The 19,402-nt window shown below is 43.7% G+C and overlaps 1 protein-coding gene across 2 annotated transcripts in view; it reads right to left on the minus strand.

Annotated features, from left to right (window-relative positions):
- The window catches only part of RELN (reelin), a 459,315-nt gene extending 447,031 nt beyond the window's left edge, over window positions 1-12,284 (minus strand). For both annotated transcript variants that reach the window (XM_070617061.1, XM_070617060.1), the window contains exon 1: window positions 11,737-12,284. In XM_070617061.1, coding sequence (XP_070473162.1) covers window positions 11,737-11,962 — 226 coding nt within the window. In that variant the 5' untranslated portion in view covers window positions 11,963-12,284. The remainder of the gene's footprint in view (window positions 1-11,736) is intronic.
- Between the last annotated feature and the right edge of the window lie 7,118 nt (window positions 12,285-19,402).

Raw genomic sequence — 19,402 nt, forward strand, 5'->3', positions numbered from 1 at the left:
AACTTCTGTCTTTAATTAAGGGAAGTGCTGGACCTTTTTTTTTACGGTAGTTTCTACAGGGTAGCAACCAAGCACGTGCCACGTTCGAGATTTCCTATTCTTCTATGTTTGCAGGGCTGTGTTTTTTCATCACGTTGTAGAAACTCCTGGGAACAACCGACACAGCTGGGACAGGACAAACCTGTCTAGCAGAGCAAACTCATTCAGCGATGCAGGTCAAATCGGTGAGCATCACCTTAACACTCGCGAAGAGCTTCATCTCCAGAGCATTTGCATTTTATTTCAATGACTAGAGACAGGCATCCCTTGGGTATTCATTAGCGATGCCAATTTTGAATTTTCATTTATTGTAGCTTTCTACATGTTCAACATATTTCACAATTTATTTGGAACTGAAGTGTCCACCGCCCAACTTCTGTTAAAAGGCTGACACAAATCATTTGTTCGAGAGAACTATTCCAAAAGCTTTAATACCTGCGTCAGGTCAGATCATTAGCCAAGCAGTGTTAGGGCTTCCTACCTGGCCTGAGGCTAACGGATTTGCCCACTAGAGCTACAAGTGGAGGCAGCTCAAGGGCGGATGCTAAAGGAGAAACGAAAACATCTATGTGAGGCCTTCTCTACATTTTTTTGTAATATCTTTACAAAGACTACTGCCCTTTCGTTAAAGTCCAATGCGGCAAATTCTTCTCTCGGAGTGAAAGTATGGGCCTCCCTTCAGGCCCTCTGAGCCCCTCTGTGGGTTCTACATTCTGATCTGTCCTCCTCCCCCCGATTTAGCTTCCACCAGGGGTCAGTGGACCTCAGTTCGGATCTGACGGCAGACTTTGGGATAAACTCTAACAGTGACAAATCAGGAAACATCCCTATCACCAATGGAAATAAGAAGCCAGGGCAGACCCTGCTTCTCGGCTCTAGATGCTGACAGCCTTGCAATACCTCATGTGTCACTCTGGCCTGGCTGCTGCGAAGCCGAGGGCCGGCCTCTGCCACCCGTGGCAGGGGATGAATTACTGGGGGGCGGAGGGCAGAGAGGCTGCTGGGCAGCTGCTCTTTTTCTCTCATTCAAATGAGCTCAACAGAAAGGGATTTTTAAAGATCTGCTCCATGTATGAAAAATAACCCACAAAGGCAAGTACGAAGCAAACGCATGCCACGGGTGTCACGTCGCTGTGACAGCAGACCTCTGACTGGCAAGCAGGTCAGACCCTGCGGAAAGCTCGGGGTTATTACCCAAACCCTCGTTGTGCACCACACCGCTCATCCTCATAGGCTGAACCTGTGGACAGATGCCATTTAGAAGAATTTCCTAGAGAAGAAAGACATAGAGTACAAATAGATGATCTTCGATGAAAATCTTTTAGAAGGTCTAAGGTTATATATAATTCTCCTCTCGTATTCAGGTCCTATGTAAGTTCTATTAGTGAGTCAGAGAACAAATTTCCTATTTACTTTCAAATGTTCATAAAAATCACATTAATCAAAATGTTAAAAATAAATTTGAACAAAACGTGCAAATCACTTTTTTGTATTTCCAACATCCTCGTACTGTGAAGGCATGTCAGCTCTCTCAGGTCAACAGAAGACCAAACGGCGTCCGTGTTATCTGGAAGACGGTGTTCAGTCGAGGCACACTGAGAACGATCAGATTCTGGTCTTATTTGGCATGGATGTCATCTTTCTGGTTTGATTTTGCAATCTTTATTTTAAACAACAAAATTAGCTTTTACTTCCTTGTTTTCTCTTTCTTAAAATATCTCCTGTTATTTATTATCATTATCCCTTTCCTGAGATAATTATCATTTCTAAAAATAAATGCATACCAGTTAAAAGTACGGATTCTGGAGCAAGACAAGACTGAGTATCCTGGCATAGCAGCCTTGCGATCTTGAGCAAAACACTTACTTTCCTGTGACTCAGTTTCTATATCCAAAAACGGAGAACAACAGTACCCACCTCATGAGGTTGTCGTGAGAATCACATGAATTAATGTATGTAAAGCATTTACAGCAACGCCCCCCTGGCACACAGTAAGTGCTACTTTAGGGTTTGATATTATTAATGTTTTTGCTATTAATTTATTTATAAGTCTTTGATTTGCCTTTTTCTTTATGATAGTCTCAGTGCTTGGAATGGGAACCCACTTTTTCTAGAAATTCCTAAAACCAACTACTGTCCTCCATCGCAATCGCTACCCATAGAACATTTTGTGCAGGATAAGAACACAGGAAGGGCTTACATGAGAAAAGGAAGTAAGAAAAGGACAGGAGCTATGATCATAGGATATTCTGACAGTCATAACAACGGTGGCCTCAACGAAAAGATCCCATGTTCCTGAAGGTAAGACCACAAGGCCTGCTTCCTCTGTCGGTATGTGGCAGGCAAGAGCAATGACAATGTTGGATCTGGTCCTGGAGGCTGAGCCAGACATAACAGACAAGGTGAAGGTCGGGGCAGAGCCCACATTCACAATCATGGCGCACATCTAAGAATTTTCAATGTCAACAGGATTTACACACGATGATACTGCATTTTAAAGAGAGAGGACTCTCAGGAAATAAAGTTCTGTAAAGGAAACCAACTTACATAAATTGTCAGTTATAGGAAACTCCACAAATCGGAGGTCAGGAACAGGTTACCTTCTCAAAGCATTACTAGAAAAGCTAACAGAAAATACACTATTTTTTCTACATGCAGAAGTAGCACACTTTGAGGAATACTTTGATATGTTGTCAAAAGTGTCTTAAGAAACACCCTTGTTCCATAAAGGTGACCCAAAACCATTCTAGGGGAGGACAAGAGCAATTCAGAGCTTGATATGAGTTGTGGCTGACCTAACAGAGCATATAAACTGGGTCATCTGTATGTTTAGAAGAAATGCATATTCATTAGAATTACACTCAGCCGCAAATAACAGGAACTTGACTTAATAGGAGTAATTTTTCTTACAAGAAGTACAAAAGAGGTATTCCAGGGCTGGTACACCTGCTCAAAGTGACGAATAAAGACCCAAGCTCCTTCTAAACCCCTGGTCCACCATCCTTGGCATGTGACCATTATCCTCAAGGTCACCAGATGGCTGTACCACTTCCCGGCTAAAAGAAATAGGTTAGGGTAGGGCAAAAAGAAAGTATTTGCTGGGTCGTTTTAAAAATCGTCTTTATCAACGTTATCAATAGCCTTTTCAAAGACCCCACCCAGTAGACTTCGATTTCATCTCAGTAAATTACATGACCTTTCACAGCAGCAAGGGAGCCTTGGAGGTGAGTAATTTTAACTGGATACACAGTTGTTCTGAACAAAAGCAGTTAGCAAGGAAGGGAGTTCTCGTGACCACTAGGCAGACAAGAAGCAATGTATGCCACATAACAAGGCATTATGGAGTCTAGAAACAGGACAATATTCCTCCAGTACTAAGGAAGATGATGCCAACAAGACCAGCTGACCTGAGTTGGATGGAGAAGCTTTCACAGATGCTGGAATCTGCTACTGAGATCATCTAACTCCATGCTCCAACCTACTAAAAGTCGTGTGCCCATCCAGAGAAGTTTTGCTACAGTGGACAGACGGAATGCACTGGCCAGCCAACGCCTTTATTCTGACAAGTGCATTTTTATTATAAATGAACTAGCCTTCCACTTCACCAGCTAACCACCTGTGGGTTAGGTTTCCTTAGTCAGTCTCCCAGGACCCAGTAAACACTGGGTCTACTATCAAAACCAGTCTCTCTCAGTTCTAATTTGACTGAAATCATTTTGTATTTTAAAATTATTTTACATGGGGTTGTAGACATACATATTATAGGATTTGACAAAATACATTAAACTGAAGTTGATGTTTACTTATCTTGGCATCTTTCCTAGACTACCATCTAAACACACAAAATTTGGTTGTTATCATGACCATCAACTAAGGAAAAATATTCAATTTAGAAACAGGAAGGCTGAAGTTAGGAACTGGCTAAATTACTAAAAGTTTTGGTTGGACTAGATCTACACTAATGAACTCAGTTTTAGGCAAGTCATACATTTATTTTGGCTGGGAAGCACTTTTTGATCATACATATTTGGTTATGAGTGGATTTTTTTCCTACTTTTTGTGATCCTCTTCAATATAATCAATTTTGAATTTCCCTTGAAATGTGCCACATATTGACAAGGCACAAAATGAACAGACAGAAGCAATGGCTCCTATCTACATATATAATGCTTCAAATATCATCCTTATCTAATGTTGGATGATTGCACCATATGATAACAACTGCCATCTAGGACACACCTACTGCGTGCCAGGTGCTTTATATGCATTACCTTTTTTAATAACTGCAACGCTGAAATATGGATATTATTATTTCTACATTAGAAATGGGGAAACTGAGGCTTGGAGAGGATAGGTAACTCGCTGAAGGCACACAACTAATAAGCAGGAGAGAAAGGATATGCATGTGGGTCTCTCTGCCACCAAAGCTTGAACTCTTCCCGCTACATCATTGGGCCTCTCTGGACTTCTCTTCTTAGTATAACAAGTCTGAGATCTTAGCCAAAGAATCTTTGAATATTTGAGCTGGGATAGACATTAGAGTTCAGATAGTACAAAACAATAAAATAGATCTTGTTCAAGAAAGACTGTGGCACTTACCCCAGAGCGACATACCTCCCTTCTAGACTCCCAATCTAATGTTCATCTTATACCAAGCTCCCTGACCCCGGCTTTTTTGACCTGTCTGTTGAGTGCCAGCCACCTAAAAAAGGTGGCATGACTATTCCACGGCTATGCAACTGAAATTAGGAACCTTGGCGATGAGACAAGCAAGTGAGTGAGATGACTAGAGGTGACCGAGGCGATGACAGAGACTGTCCTTCATCAATCTATTATAAGTCTCTGTGCACTCAATGCACTCAAGCACTCAAGACACCTCCAAATTGAACTGCCTTTTAGATTCAAGCTAATTCACCATGCAGTTTTCTAATTTCTACAACTCTCGCCCACGGTGTATACACACATGCGCTTCTGTGCACAAACCTCAGATTCTGCAGCTCGACCACATAACTGGCAGCGGGGGAAGTAGCTAACTCAGAACTGAACAGCTCCAGGCTTCTGAGAGATCTTACAGTGTAGGATGAAGGGCATGGTTTTCCATTAGGAATAACTAACCCATGATTTTTTAAAGGGGTAAGCATGTCACAAAAAGATAACATTAATTTTTAAGAGAGTAATATAAAAGCCTACTCATCTACTTCTATCACTGCAAACATCCAACAAATACAATAATTGATACAACTGTCCAGATATTTTTTTATGTTATAGTCAGAGGAGAGAAAAGGAATAAAGATGGTGACAAGAGGAAATCTGAAGGAAGAAAGAAAAAGAAAAAGGAGAAAGAATAGAAAGAGAAAAGGAACAGAGTTGTAGAGCAGAAAAGAGAAAGAAAGAGGAGAGGAAAAGCAAGGACGTGTGACACAGTGGAAGGGAGCAAAAGAGGAAAGACAATGAGAAAATTTTGGAGGAGGAAGAGAGGGAGCAAGGGAGAAAGCAGGTGAGACACAAATGGAAGGAGAGAGGGACAGAGCAGGAAAGACCAAGAGAGACGATTCTGAGGTGAGTTTAGGACTTCTTGGTAAACCACTATCACTCTTTTCCAGATCACTTGGTATGTGGGCACCAGCGGACATCCAGACCTGTGCTATTGCAAACACTCACAAACTCTCCTACACTTTAAAATAATCCTTTAATCGGTAAAATTTAATTTATTTTGTTTTCAAAATAAAGCTTTCTTTTTCTAAGGAAAGCTAATTAAGCATTAAAAGATAAACTAGGTTTTCAATGCTCACTTTGGAAGCTCGGAGTTTCTCTAACTCTCTCTTTGTGGCGTTCAAAAGCTATCTGAGTACCCTAGTTTGTCTTTTGAATGATTAGAACTGCCTTAAACCAGAAATTAACATTTGTACATTTGTACCAACCCTTCTGCACGCTCCCTAGTCTAGTCACTATAGCTGGTTCCTACAGGGAATCAAATAAAGAAAGAAAAAAATACGTATAATTCTAGAGAAGCACACATTTTAGAAATAATTGGTTAACCCGTGGGCACAGCGTTCACCCTTTCAGAAGCTCTGCCTTCAATGAGATGGGCATGGCAGGTGACCACGGTGAAAATCACTCTCTGAGCTACACGACTGACACCAAAGTGAGATCACCTCGTGGGGACTAATTTCCTGAGAGTCAAGAAGCATTTGTTCTAAAAAATATACCACTCCTGTGTTTGAACGGTCATTACGGGATCTTCATATTTGAAAATTCAATTCCAAATTCTGAAACTGTGTTTTTAACACTTCTTTGTCTAAGATGGATGAGACTGAAATTATAGAGTTTGGTTATTTTGTAAATGACTCTCAAATTGGTGGGGTGGATTAATCACCCACATGTTTCTTGAAACCAAAATATTTAGATAAATGAATTTCCCTTCTTATATATGTGTTATGTCATTATCAGACATAACCTAAACTACTTCTCTCTGTTCCTAGGGAACCTGTTCATTCCAACCAAATGCACCCTGCCTTCCTTCTTGTCCTGATGGAGTGGAAGGCCATCCCTTTTTTCTATATACATATATGACTTAAAGAACTTCATATTTTTGTGTGAGAATATATACAAGTCTTTTAAAAAGCAAATGTTCAAAAGGTATTGGTTACTCAATTTATTAATGCTTTTCAAATGTAAAGCCTATTTGAAATAAAGGGGTCAGTGTATCGGCAACTATTTGTGAAAATTAAAGACATAATAAATAAGTTTCAAAGTAACATTTGAAATACTCAGAAGAACAATTATGGCTTAATATGCAACATATCCTAAATAATTGATAATGTAAGGTTCCTAGAGCATTTTATAAAGTTGATCAATTTCAAAGAGGGAAAAAATAAATCAAAGACAGATTTCAGATATTTTCTTTCAAATAAAACTAATTAATGAAAATATCTGGAATTCAATAGTATTGATTTTAAAATCTTGTTAAAATACCTATCACCTACTTTTTAAAGCTGAAACGAAAAATTTATTGGAATAAGACAGTTCTATAAAAAATTTATGATTACAATGATACAATTTTTTATTTTATTCTCTAATATTTTTAATGAAAATAAAAATAATACTTTAAAGATTCATAAAGATTGAAGGGAAGTATTCTAATTAAATAATTTCTAGTGAGTAGTGCTGTGAAGAAGGAAGAATATCCGCCTAAATGAGATGTTTTCAATTACGATTCTGAAAATTTTCAGTTTATGGTGGAAATTGAAACTCACACAGGGAATATAAATTAAAATAAGATTTATATGATTTAAGAAACAGTGTGAACCACATGAGTAAAATATGTTTGAAACAAATGGTAGAGAGTGAGATGAAATACATGACAAGCAGAGCAAAACACTGTAAAATCCTCAATTTTCATAGTCATGTACAAACAGGACACAGCTGCAGTTGACTTATAAGCTGCATTTGACAAATGATTCTGAGGTTAAATATGCCGATTCCAGAATGTGAGTCACAGCAAGGATAAATAACCACCCACCTGATCAACAACACAGTTACCTTAGCAATAGCAGATCCCTTTAATTCAAATAATAAAATCATTCCTCTGAAAGGAACTGAACCTGCAGGATACTACCAGAAATTACGTCTGACATACACATCACTCCTGTATTTGAAAGGTCATTGCAGTGCACTGCCCCTGAACGGTGATTTTTAAACAGCAACCAGTTGATTCCAGAACACATGTGCATATAATAGTAATACCAGCAATTGTTACAACAAAGTGCCCTAAATACTTTATCCTGATCGTATCTTTTTTTAGGTTCAGTTTTAGCAGCAGGAACTGGTTTTCCCATCCACCCCACAATATGATTAAATAAATAATGGAGTGGAAATGGAGCATGAAAGAGCTACCACGAATGATCCTGGATTTGCAAAATACAATAAAACTCCCTTTTGAAAGCATCATGGCATATCACCGATTCAGTTCTGCTTAAGACAGAATTTCTTCCTCTCAATCAATGTTTCAGAGCATGTTTTTTCACTGTAAGGGAGCACTTGCCCCTCCTTACGCCACCATAACAACAGGGATTCCAGTCTCTAGAAATTCAGATAAATTGCCTCACCAGAGCTCAAGCCCCCTCCACAGACTCATTTACCTAAGCTTGGCTTCCACGGACATTGCTTTTTCTGACATCTGACCTCTCCTTTCTGATGGTGACTGAGTAAAGCCAATTTTGCGAGCAGGCTGGTCCTTACGACCTGATTTCGGGGTATCTAAAAGTCTTCCTATCTCAAAATATATTATTCTCCTGATCAGTGATGCCCAAATTCTTTTAGATAAAAAGAGGAAAACATCTTTCTACGGTTGTAATTAAGACTGTGGGAGAACTTAATATTGACAAGTCACATTCACTAGAAGTTGGTTGGGGGAGGCGGGTTGTAAACAGAAATGGCAGGTAGATATCTGAGGGGAGTGGGGAGGAAGGGGGATTATCAGGGGAAAGGAAAGCTGCACACGTCAACTCAACCTCTGCCTCTTTCACAGTTCTGCGCTGGTCCCCAGGAGAAGGAGCAGTGAATGGCCAGGCGCGGCTGGGAAAGAGGAATGGCTACCTACTGAACCATCTAGGTTTTCATTTCCTATTTTCCCATCATTCGCAACTTTCTCCAAAAACTTCCCGGTCTGGGCCTGGAAATCATGTTGCAGAAATTGACCATATTTTGGGATTTGAGCAAAGAAAAGAAATTCTAGAAAGAAAATGTTCTGACCCTGAGACCTTTCTCATTCAACATGATTTATATGAGACCTCTTTTTGCTGAGTTTCTACACTGACGTGTACTCAGTAAAGATACCCTAGTTCATTGTGACTAACGATGCCATCTCTAGAGAATCATAGGCGACAGAGTTTAAAAGATATAGGAATGACAACAGAGGGACCAGTGGCACCCTTAAATTAAGAGATGAGAACTGGGAGAAGTAACTATGTGCTGTTTACAGAGTTGCCAAAACTGCAAATAGGTGGATATACTACTTAACGTTGGAAATACGTGGCGATTCTGTTAGACACACAAGCTTCAAATTCTTTAGTATATTTTTGTTTTTTTCCAAAAAATTTTCAATACACATCTTTAAATAAATATGACACACACAAAGACCCATAATCCTGAACCACTTTTATTCTAGACTGACATCTACCTCTCCATGTCACGTGCCGAGCGAGCTCTGCCACAGAGCACAAGTCTCAGAGGGCAGCTGACGCAGCCTGATCCACAGTCATGTTCTGTGTTAGGTGCCATTGGCCACACCACTTTTAGCTCGGTGCATTTTTTTAGGTAAAAAGTGACAACCATAAGCTGCACCCAAACGCCTTTCCGCCAAATGCCGAGTTCAATGTGAATTGTAGATAAGACTGATTTTTCCTGACGTAACTGCTACATTTCAAAGATTAAGAAGGTTAGAAATAAGGTCTTAAGCTAATATTTTACAGATCTCTTAGCTTTAAAAATTTTTGGCTGAATGAGCTTCTATTTTGGTCTCATATAAAACGGGCCAACCACAAAAGCATATTAGGTTAAGTGTTCCTATGAGCAGTTCAATATCTAAAGATGCTAGATAATTAATTTTCAAAAGTGTAAAAGAGAAAGAGACACGTCAGCATTATCTCATTTTTAAGCATTTTTTCTACCTGTAGAATATTTTATAGGGAAAAACTCTTACTGAAGGCCTACAGCTAGTTTCAAAATCTAAATATATGATGAAACAGGGAACAGGAATTTAAAACCTGACACTAGCTATTCTCAAAACTGATAACAATTTGATCTTCTTAAACTTACATAATAAAATTTCTCTACCTCTCCTGGTGGTGGAAAAGAGGTGGAAATTGAGACTTTCCCCCCTAATGTTCAACTTGAAGCATTACACTTTATTCTTACTCTATCATCCATTTCTTTTCAGACTTAGGGATGTGATTATGGTCAGTCTTAGGTTGACTTATATTTGCCAGCTTTATAGCAAAAGCAAAGGCTATGTCATATTCCAGCATTTTTAAATTTTCTATGCTGGCACCTTACAAAGAATGTGGAAAACAGAAAAAAAATAAAGCTTTGTATTATCACGAGGTCTTCCATCACAACCTGACAATCATAGCTTTTAACCCAGCCTTGACTCACTTCCTCTCCCTTACAGCTAATAACAGGCAAGCACCCTTGGTAAAGGTCCCTCTGAGTGACGGGATTAATCAAGCAGTCTTTGGGTTAGGTCTGGGTTGTCATCATATTGACTGGTCCTCCCTCTTACTGATTCTCGTGACCTCAGAAAAACACCAGGTTGTTCTTGGAAAGAGAATGTGGTAAGTGCTTTTATTAAAGAAGGGACTAGTTACACAAAATTAATTTTCCAAAGTCTCAAATTTCACGGAATTAGACTCCTGCTTTACAGACTAAGGCTGCCACCATGCCACAAGAAAGTTAGAAAAGCACTGTTTTAAACCTCTAGAAAGCATTTATTTAGGCTAAACCTTTTAGAGCAGATATGAAGGGTTTTAAAAGAATAGAAAACTTGAGTATTCTTATCATTTTCATATGCATGTTTATCTGAAATGCCAGCTGCTCCGTGGATTATCTCCTGCTACGTCAATAATTGTTAGCCTACAAGAGATCGAACCTATGAGATTATTAGACGATAGTTTCTATTTGGTTGGGTATGAGTATTCTTGCCTTGAAATTCTAATTAAATAGTGCTTGTCATGGCTTAAAAGCTCCATGGAAGCGAAATATTCAGAAGTTCCAGCGGAAATACAGAAAATAGACACTTTTTATTTTCCCACATACTCGATTTACTAGCGTAAACGATTTAAAAATACATGCACTATATAAAATTATATTTCTCGGAGCTAAATGCTACTTCTTCGAAAATGTCTAATTTTGACGAAGGACTCCACAATGGTCTTTTTTTAAAGGCACTTTTAAATTATAAAGGTAAATTACAAGGGACTTCCCGCCCCTACCTGGAAATTAAAGCTGTGCAGATAAAAGACAAAGTCATTAACAAACATCACAGAGATCGCTCGAAAAACAAGCAGCATGGTAAAAGTAAGACAGGAACCAGAAAAACCATCCATTACCGACATTTTAAAGGATACTCTTAAAAGAGCGGAGGGCTGTGTGACGCCGCGGGGAAGGAGAGGGACCCCCCGCCGGGGGGCGGCGGGAAGTTTGCGGCGGGCAGGCGACGGCGTGGGGCAGCCGCGGACCCGGGCGCGTCAACCTGTCACCAGCCCGTCCGCAAAGCCCAGTATCAGCCCCAACGCTACCCGGGTCCCCTTCGAGGGGAACCGGGAGCAGGACAAAGGTCTGGAACCCAGGGACTTGGGTTAAGGCAGCGAGATGCACGGATTCATTCAACGTGTCAGCTGCAGGAACGAGGACGAGGAGGGAGGGGGAAAGCCACCAGCCCCAAGAATTCCCAGGCGTTTCCCCTAAGCACCGGCCCATGACCAAGAGACGCCGGAGGGGAGCGCGGGGACCAGTGAACAAATCCTAACTCGCGAGCCGATGCTCCACTAACTTTGTTCCCTCGCCCTCCAGAGAGCGCGATGTTGCGGGGGGTCGTCTGCGTTCTGGCTGAAACGGCCCCTTGCAAGAAGGAAAGGAGGAGCAGCCGCGCTCGCGGGCGCACCGGGCGGCAGGGCGCGGCGCGGCTGCGGTACCTACCATGGTATTCTTGTCCGGGCACGTAGTAGGTGGGGTTGCCCGCAAGGTGCAGGGAAATGAGCACCTCGCCCTGCTCCCCATCCCCTTCCAGCTCCCCGTGGTGGGTGCAGAGGAAGAAGAAGGGCGAGAAGCGCGGGTAGTAGCCGGGCGCGCCGCGCGCCCTCAGCGTCGCCCCGAGCAGCAGCGCCAGGAGGCAGGTCCGCGGGGCCCAGGCGCTGCGCTCCATGCCGCCGCCGCGCGCCCCGAGCGCCGCGCGCGCATCCAGCTCCGGAGCCGCCGGGACCGAGGCGCCGCGCGGAGGGCCGGCGACCAGGCGGCGGCCGCGACCGAGCGCGCCCGGCCGCGGAGCCCGCCGCGAAGTTCCGCGGGAGACGGCGGCGCCCAAAGTTTCTTGAGGCCGGGGCTGCGGGCGCCGGGAGCGCGTCAGCCGCCGCCTCTGTGCGCGACGCCCCTCGGCCAGGCCTGGGAAAGCGCCCGCCCCCCTCCACACCTTCTTAAAGCCCCGGGCGCCGCGGCTCCCCCCACCCGCCGCCACACGTGTCCCGGCCGCGCCCCCGCCCCGCGCGCCGCCCCGCGCGCGCCCGCCCGCCCCCGCCCTCGGGCCCGCACCTCGCGCGCCAGGGCGCACGCCTCCAGGGGCCGGCGCCCGAGCCGGGGGCGCACCTGGGGGGCCCGGGGGCGGGCAGGGGGCGTTGTCGCGGGCTCAGGGTCTGCGCAGCTACGGTAAGGACCGGCACCGCCTCGGAGACAGACAAGCTGCCGGCCGGCTGTCTGCAGGAGCAGCAGGAGGAGACGGCCCCTCTGGCCCTCCGATGTCCCCGTCTCCCCGAGAGGAGGCGCGGGGCAGGGGAGCGGCGGCGGGCCCGGCGCCGGCGCGGGTTCCTTTGTCTGCGCCGCCGGCCCCGGAGCCCGAGCGGCCCGCGCCTGTGCTGGGGTCACCCGCTGCCCCGAGCCGCACAGGACCCCCGCGCTGCGCTCCCATCCGGGCCGCGCGTCCGCCCGCCGCCCCCGCCCCGCGCCGCGCCCCGGCGGCTGAGCCTTCCCGGTGGAGGCTGTGAAACGAGATTAAGCGAAAGTGCAACTGGCAGCTTCGAGCGGTGCCTGGCAGTGGTGATTTGTGCTGCTCGGGTGTGGGGACTGGTGTGGCAGGAAGGGCCGGCGGGGCTGAGACCCGACAGGCGCTCTTCGCCGGACTGTTGTCCGTCGCGCTGCTGGGTTCTTGAGGCGGAGATGGTTGTAATTTTTAAAATCGGTGTTTATTTCCTTTAAATGTCAGCTACGACCCGGGTCCCTGAAATGGGGGGATGGGGAAACGTTCTGGGGCGAGGCTGGCAGCGGCGACTGAAGCGGGTGGCGAGGAGCCGCTGCCCGGGAGACTGCGGGGAAGGGAAAGGAAAAGCAGGTTTTTAACCGAGGGCGGCTGGCAGGGGCCCTGCGGCGGCCGGAGATGGGGAGCAAGGCTGCCAGCTTTCAGTGCCTCTCCCCACCCACCTTGGGCTTGCCACCAAGCCCAGCTAGACTCGCGCGTACAGAAATGAGCAGATTATAAAATTGGCAGGCATGATGTCTGCCTGCATTTTGGGGTGGGTGAGTGGGGTCGGGAGGGGGAAAGGCTTGGTCCCAGGAGAGACCTCTGTAGTCACTTCGTTGCAAAAGAAAGAGATTGTCTTTCTTCCTCTTACCCGGGCCAAGTTCAGACAGCTAGAAAGGGCCCACTTCTAGCTGCCCTATGGTCTCCCTTCCTTCAGAATCTCCGAAGGTTCCACCGCTGTATACATTTCGTGTAATAATCTTTACTCCCGCCGCTCTGCGCTGGGTGCGGGTGAATTACCACATTTAATCCTCACGCCCCCGCAGAGAGGCAAAAATTATCCCCGTTTCACAAGGGAGGAAACAGTCAGAAATGTTAATGTGCCCAATGTCAGTAACAAAGGCTGGATGCAAGGCAGCCTGGCCCGGGGCTGCCCTGCGCGGGTCCCCAACCCCAGCTGGAGAGCAAGGACCCGCACCACCTGTTCCTGACGGCAAGGTTGCCTCCAGCGGAATGGCCAGAAACTCGCTCACAGCTGGCAAGGCTGTTACCACTTCTTCCTGTCCAGTTATGTGACTATAACCTAAGCCACAATGAATCGCTTCTAGAAAGAATGAAGAAGAACTATTGTTAACGCTTTAAAAATGTTTACTATGTGCCAAGCACTGACCTAAGAAGTTTATGTATAACTCCTTTAACCCTTATAACAACCCTATGGAGAAAGTACTATTAATATCCTTATTTTACATCTGATGAAACTGAAGCACAGACAGGTCAAGCAACTTGTCCAAGATCACACAGCTGATAAGTGAGAGAGCTATGACTTAACAGTCTGATTCCAGAGTCCCAGCACTTAACCTCTGCAAACTGCCTCCTAGGAATGCATGTTGATGTTGTGAGAGAAATGGAAGAGAACTATTTTTTATCTAATGTCAGATTACTTCATCTAATCCTTCCATTACCCTGTGAAGGAGGTTTAATTATCCTCCTTTTTTAGAAAAGAAAGTTCAGATTCGTAGAAGTCAAGTAATTTGTCCAGGGCTCAGTAAGAAGAGGAGCCTGAGGTCAAATCTGGCATGCCGGACCCCAAGGTCGCTGCTGTAAATACACCTTCTTTAGTAAAGCACAGATACTTCCAGTCCAGGGTGGAATCGGCCCCTGATCCCAGGAGGCCCCCTCTTTCGCTCTGAGAAACACTGTCTCGTACATCTCTCACCATGGCTTTCTTAACATTCAGTTTATGAGACCAGTTTGTTTTCCAATCTTCCCCTGTTTTGCGCTTTCTTAGCTCTTTACAACATCACTTTGCTATGTGCATTTGGGTGACTTCTAACTCAGTCACTCCGGCTCACATCTCTGACGACAGCCCTGTGGTTGTTCATTAACAGGCATGGAGACAGTTTTATGCCCTGAGTGGTGCTGAGCTGGTTAAGAAGGGGCTAGATGCTGCTGCAGCCGGCAGTCCTGCGACAAGCGTGAGTGCTGTGCCTTTGCGATAGTGGAGGCCCACGTTCACACATCTCTCAGGACTTCTTGGTTAAATCCGGCTCAACTAGTTATTATTAATACTTTTTAATAATCTTAAAAACAAATCAGGAAAATACACAAAATGGATATAGAATCACCTTGAACCTTGGGAATAGCATCTTCCTAGCAGAGCAGGTCACTTGAAGTCACAACACAATTAGGTGGCAAATCAGGTTACAACTCAGAACTTCCAGTTTCCTAGCTCGTGCGCTAAACTTTAGCTCTTACTTCTGTTTAGTGAGCCGTAATAAACAGCTTCAAGAATATTTGGCCAAGAAAATCTGCAAACCTTCGAACTAAATGGAAAAATAGATAAGTACTTTTCAAGGAAAATTGGCTTACATAAAAAAAAATCTGCAAAAAAATAAAAGGTGATGTCAGGGGTGAAAAATGAGTAAATCTGTGGGAAAGGGAGTTTAAAACGGGAAAAGATTCCTTTTTAATCAAGAGAACTTTGAAGTGGTAATTAATCTCCGAAAAAAATTACACTTACGCATTCTTAGACTGTGAATCCTTTCTTGCTGATAAGTACAAATTTTGCCCAGTATTGGGTTTGAATAATCATAACAGAATGAGAATTAAATTATATGTGTGTGTGTATCAGACCTATAACTTTCAAATCACTGGGAGATGATGACTCTAAATTAAACACAAAAAAGATGTTGAATTACATTTAAACTGGGTGCCAGTATCTGCCTTTCATTGATTTTTTGAGCCAAAATATCAAAGTTTTGACATGTATGGGAAAGTGAACCTCTAGTCTTATTTACAATGTAAAAGTCAAGCGGAAAGTATATAAAATCAAAAAACACATAAGCATAAATATGGAGAGAGGGAGCAAAATGAAAATCAGTTAACTCTTTAGGCTCCAAAATGGTAGTAAAAGCCAAATGAGAGAAAACGCTTCCTTCCATGGCAGTTAGTAAAACTGTAAAACCTATTACCCATAAGACATGGCAGAATCTGAGGAAATTGAGGCTCTTAAGCCAAAAAAGTTTAGCTGAGTGTTTAGGGAATAAACCTTCACTGGGAAAGGCGCGATATTTGAGGACTGACTCTAATAGGCATGTCCTGTCAGAACGTGTTTCTTATCACACCTCAAATTAAAATACTGAGATGAGATAAACCGTGGGTCCATAAAAATTCATTCTATCATAAAATTTCTGAAAAGAACCCAATTCCTCAACACTAAAAATCCTTTTTTTAGAGATTCTCCACTTTCGGGGATTTGCACGTGCTCTCTCCTCTCTCTGGAATGCCCTTCCTGTTTCTTGGGTCCTACCGGCACCCCCTCAGCCTTCCGCTCCCCCACCTCACTGCTTCCTCAGATTCTATCACTAATCTTTTAAGTCACCATTGACACGTTTTTGCCTCCGAGAGACCTTTCCTGACCCTGCCCCACCATTGTAAATTAGGTTTCCCAGAGCCGCATTGCTCTTATGGTAACCTATATGTGTCTATTCAAATTGAAATTGAATAAAATTTAAAGTTAAGTTCCTTAGTCACACTAGGCACATTTCAAGTATTCAGTAGCCACTCGTAGCTAGGACTTACTGTATTGGACAGAGCAGCCTTTAGACTGTGATGGTTGATTTTATGTCAACTAGACTGGGCTAAGGGATGCCCTGAGAGCTGGTAGAACATTATTTCTGAGTATGTCTGTTAGGGTGTTGCTGGAAATGATTAGCATTTTGTTTGTTGAACTGTGTTAAACAGACAGCCCTCCCCAATGTTGGGGGCATCTTCCAATCCGTAGAGGGCTTGAATGGAACAAAAAGCAGAGGAAGGGCGAACTTCCTCTTTTTTTTTTTTCTTGAACTGAGACACCCATCGTCTCTTGCCCTCAGACAGCTGCACTCCTGGTTCTCAAGGTTTTGGACTCAGATCAGGACTTACACTATCAGGCCTTCAGACTCAGTTTGAATTCCACCCCCAGCTTTCCTGGGTCCCCAGCTTGCAGATGGTAGATTGTGGGACTCTTTGCCTCCATAACCACATGAACCAATTCCCGTAATAAATCTGCTCTTATAAATATCTACATATATCCTATTGGTTCTGTTTCTCTGGAGAACCCTGTACATAGACTATTTCCATCATTGCAGAAAGTTCTATTGGACAGCACTGTTCTGTATTGAAAGGATGAATGAATGCTTACTCACTAACACATTCATTCAGTCATTCAGTCAATATTTCTCAAACACCTCCTATGTGCCAGTTGATGTGCGAGAGGCAGTGAACACAGCAGTGAATAAAGCTAATACAGTGCCTGCCCTCATGGAGATTACAATCAGTGTTGGGGATAGAACAGTAAACAAGTACAATAAACAAGATAATTTCTGACACTGGTAAATGCTATAAAGAAAACAGGATGACGTGGTAGAGTGTCTAGGGCAGGGAGCTTCCTTAGATGGAGGAGTCGGGGAAATGTCTGAAAGAGTGAAATTGGAGCTGCAACCTCATGAATATGGACGAGCCCACCATGTGAACATGGAGGGGAAGAGCAGTCCCACCAGAGTGTACAGCTTGTATGAGGGTCCGGAAGCAGGACCACCCTTGGGATGTTGAAGGCTCAGGAAGGGCAGCACGAGAAGGGAAGAGCAGTATGGGCTGAGGCCAGAGGAGCAGGCAAGGGCCAGATCAAGTCAATGTGATGGAGAAGTTTGGGTCAGGGGGTGACTTGATCCACAGGGATTAATTAAGGAATAGAATATCTATTGAGGAAAAAAAATCCTAGTATGTTTTCCGCAAGGTTTAAATAAATTTAATTGTCTCCAGCACAGTTTCTTTTACAGTATAGCAAAGTACATTTATTCATTCATTTACTCAGCAAATATTAATTGAACAAACATTACCTGCAAAGCCCTGTGTGAGGTACCGGGAAAACTGTCGTGAACAAGACAGATCTAATTCCTGCTCCTTGAAGCTTACATTTCAGTGGGAGAGACAGATACCAACATCAATTGCTACAATGATGGACTTATAAAAGTGATGAGTGTGCTACAGGGAAATAAAAGATGGCAAGAAAAGAAGAGAAGAATGGAGGTTTAACTGAGGAAGGGGTTGAAGCTAAGATCTATGAGTTGTTAGTTTGGTAAAAAGTGCTGAGGAGAAGGAGGGAAAAAATATTTCAGGCCAAAGCACCTCTGTGTAAGAAGGAGCCTAGGTGGGAAGGCAGGTGGCAGATTCAAGCCCAGAAAGAATGTCAGTGCTGATGGAATACAGAACATCAAGGGAGACTGGCCCTGATGAGCTCCTAGCGTGGGCAGTGGACAGATGGCAGGGCCTTGTCAGCCACAGCAAGGAGCTGCATCTTTTTCCTGAAAGCAATGGTGAGTCATGGAAGGGATTTTAAGCTGGGACGTATACCATGGTCATAGGCACACATTTGAAAGATCATCTTGGTTACAGTGGATTGCATATCAGTGAAAGCAGATGCAAGGAGAAGATTAGGATGTGGTACAAGTAGCTCAGGTGAGAGACAATGGCCTGGAGAGGAGACGGAGAGAAGAGGATGGAACTGAGAGTATGTAAGAGAGAGAACTACAGGACTGGGTGACGGGTTGGATCATGGACTGGACACAGGGCCAAGGAGAGAGAGAAGCATTGAAGATGGTGCCCAACTTTCAGGCTTTTGCAGCTTGGTGACTGTTGCTGTTGGATAAACTATTTTTTTAAGAACTTTTTATTACATAAACTTCTTGACAAAGTATAAATATGTACAAAAAAGTGAACAAATCCTAAGTCTTGAGCTCAGTGCCTTCTCACAAACACAACACCCCATGTGAGCGGCATCTGGAGAACATTAGGCAGAAGTGTCTGTGAGCCCTGTGAACTGTCTCTTCCCCAAGGCGTGGAAGGGCTTTTAAGCAAGGACATAACATGTCTTCAGGATGGTTAATTTTTCTGTTTTTAAACTTTAAATGGATTTATACAATATATATGATTTTATATCTGACTTCTTCGGCTCAACATCATGTTTGTAAAAATTATCCATGTTGTTAGACGTAGCAATAGCTTGTTCGTTCTCATTATTATATCCTATATGGGGAGAGGGAATCACAATGTATCTATTGTTAATGAAAATTTTGGCTATTTTCAGTTTGGAGCAACTATGAAAAATGCAGTTAACAATACTCTTGTGCGTGTCTGTTGATGAACACATGCATCCATTTCAGATGGGAGAAGCACTGTTGGATCCTAAGGGAACCTCTCCTCATGTATGGGCAAACTAGGGAGATATAAATAGAGATCTTGTGAGGTCAAAAATGAAGGGAAAGCAGGAATCTAGAGATAAGCCAGTGAGTGCCCAGCCCACCCAGGACTCTGTGAGATCACCCCGATCAACAGAACTTGAACTTCCATTTTTGATGGGCATGTGGGGCGTGGGAACAAGAGAGAGAGCTCAGGGCCTGCTCAAGGTGAGAAGAATGATAGGACAGTGCAACTCAAAGCGGGGGGTTGAAGATCAGTCTACAAATTATGCGTTGCCAGTTCATGTTGAGACATGTACAGAAATTGAGAGTGTTTACAAACTTTTACCGTAATTTTCCAGTACAGTAACATCCAAGCAGCATTCCTTCTTTCTAGTAACTCATTTGCATTGTATTT

This window comes from Equus przewalskii, chromosome 4 (genome assembly GCF_037783145.1).
Source record: "Equus przewalskii isolate Varuska chromosome 4, EquPr2, whole genome shotgun sequence".
Taxonomy (NCBI): domain Eukaryota; kingdom Metazoa; phylum Chordata; class Mammalia; order Perissodactyla; family Equidae; genus Equus; species Equus przewalskii.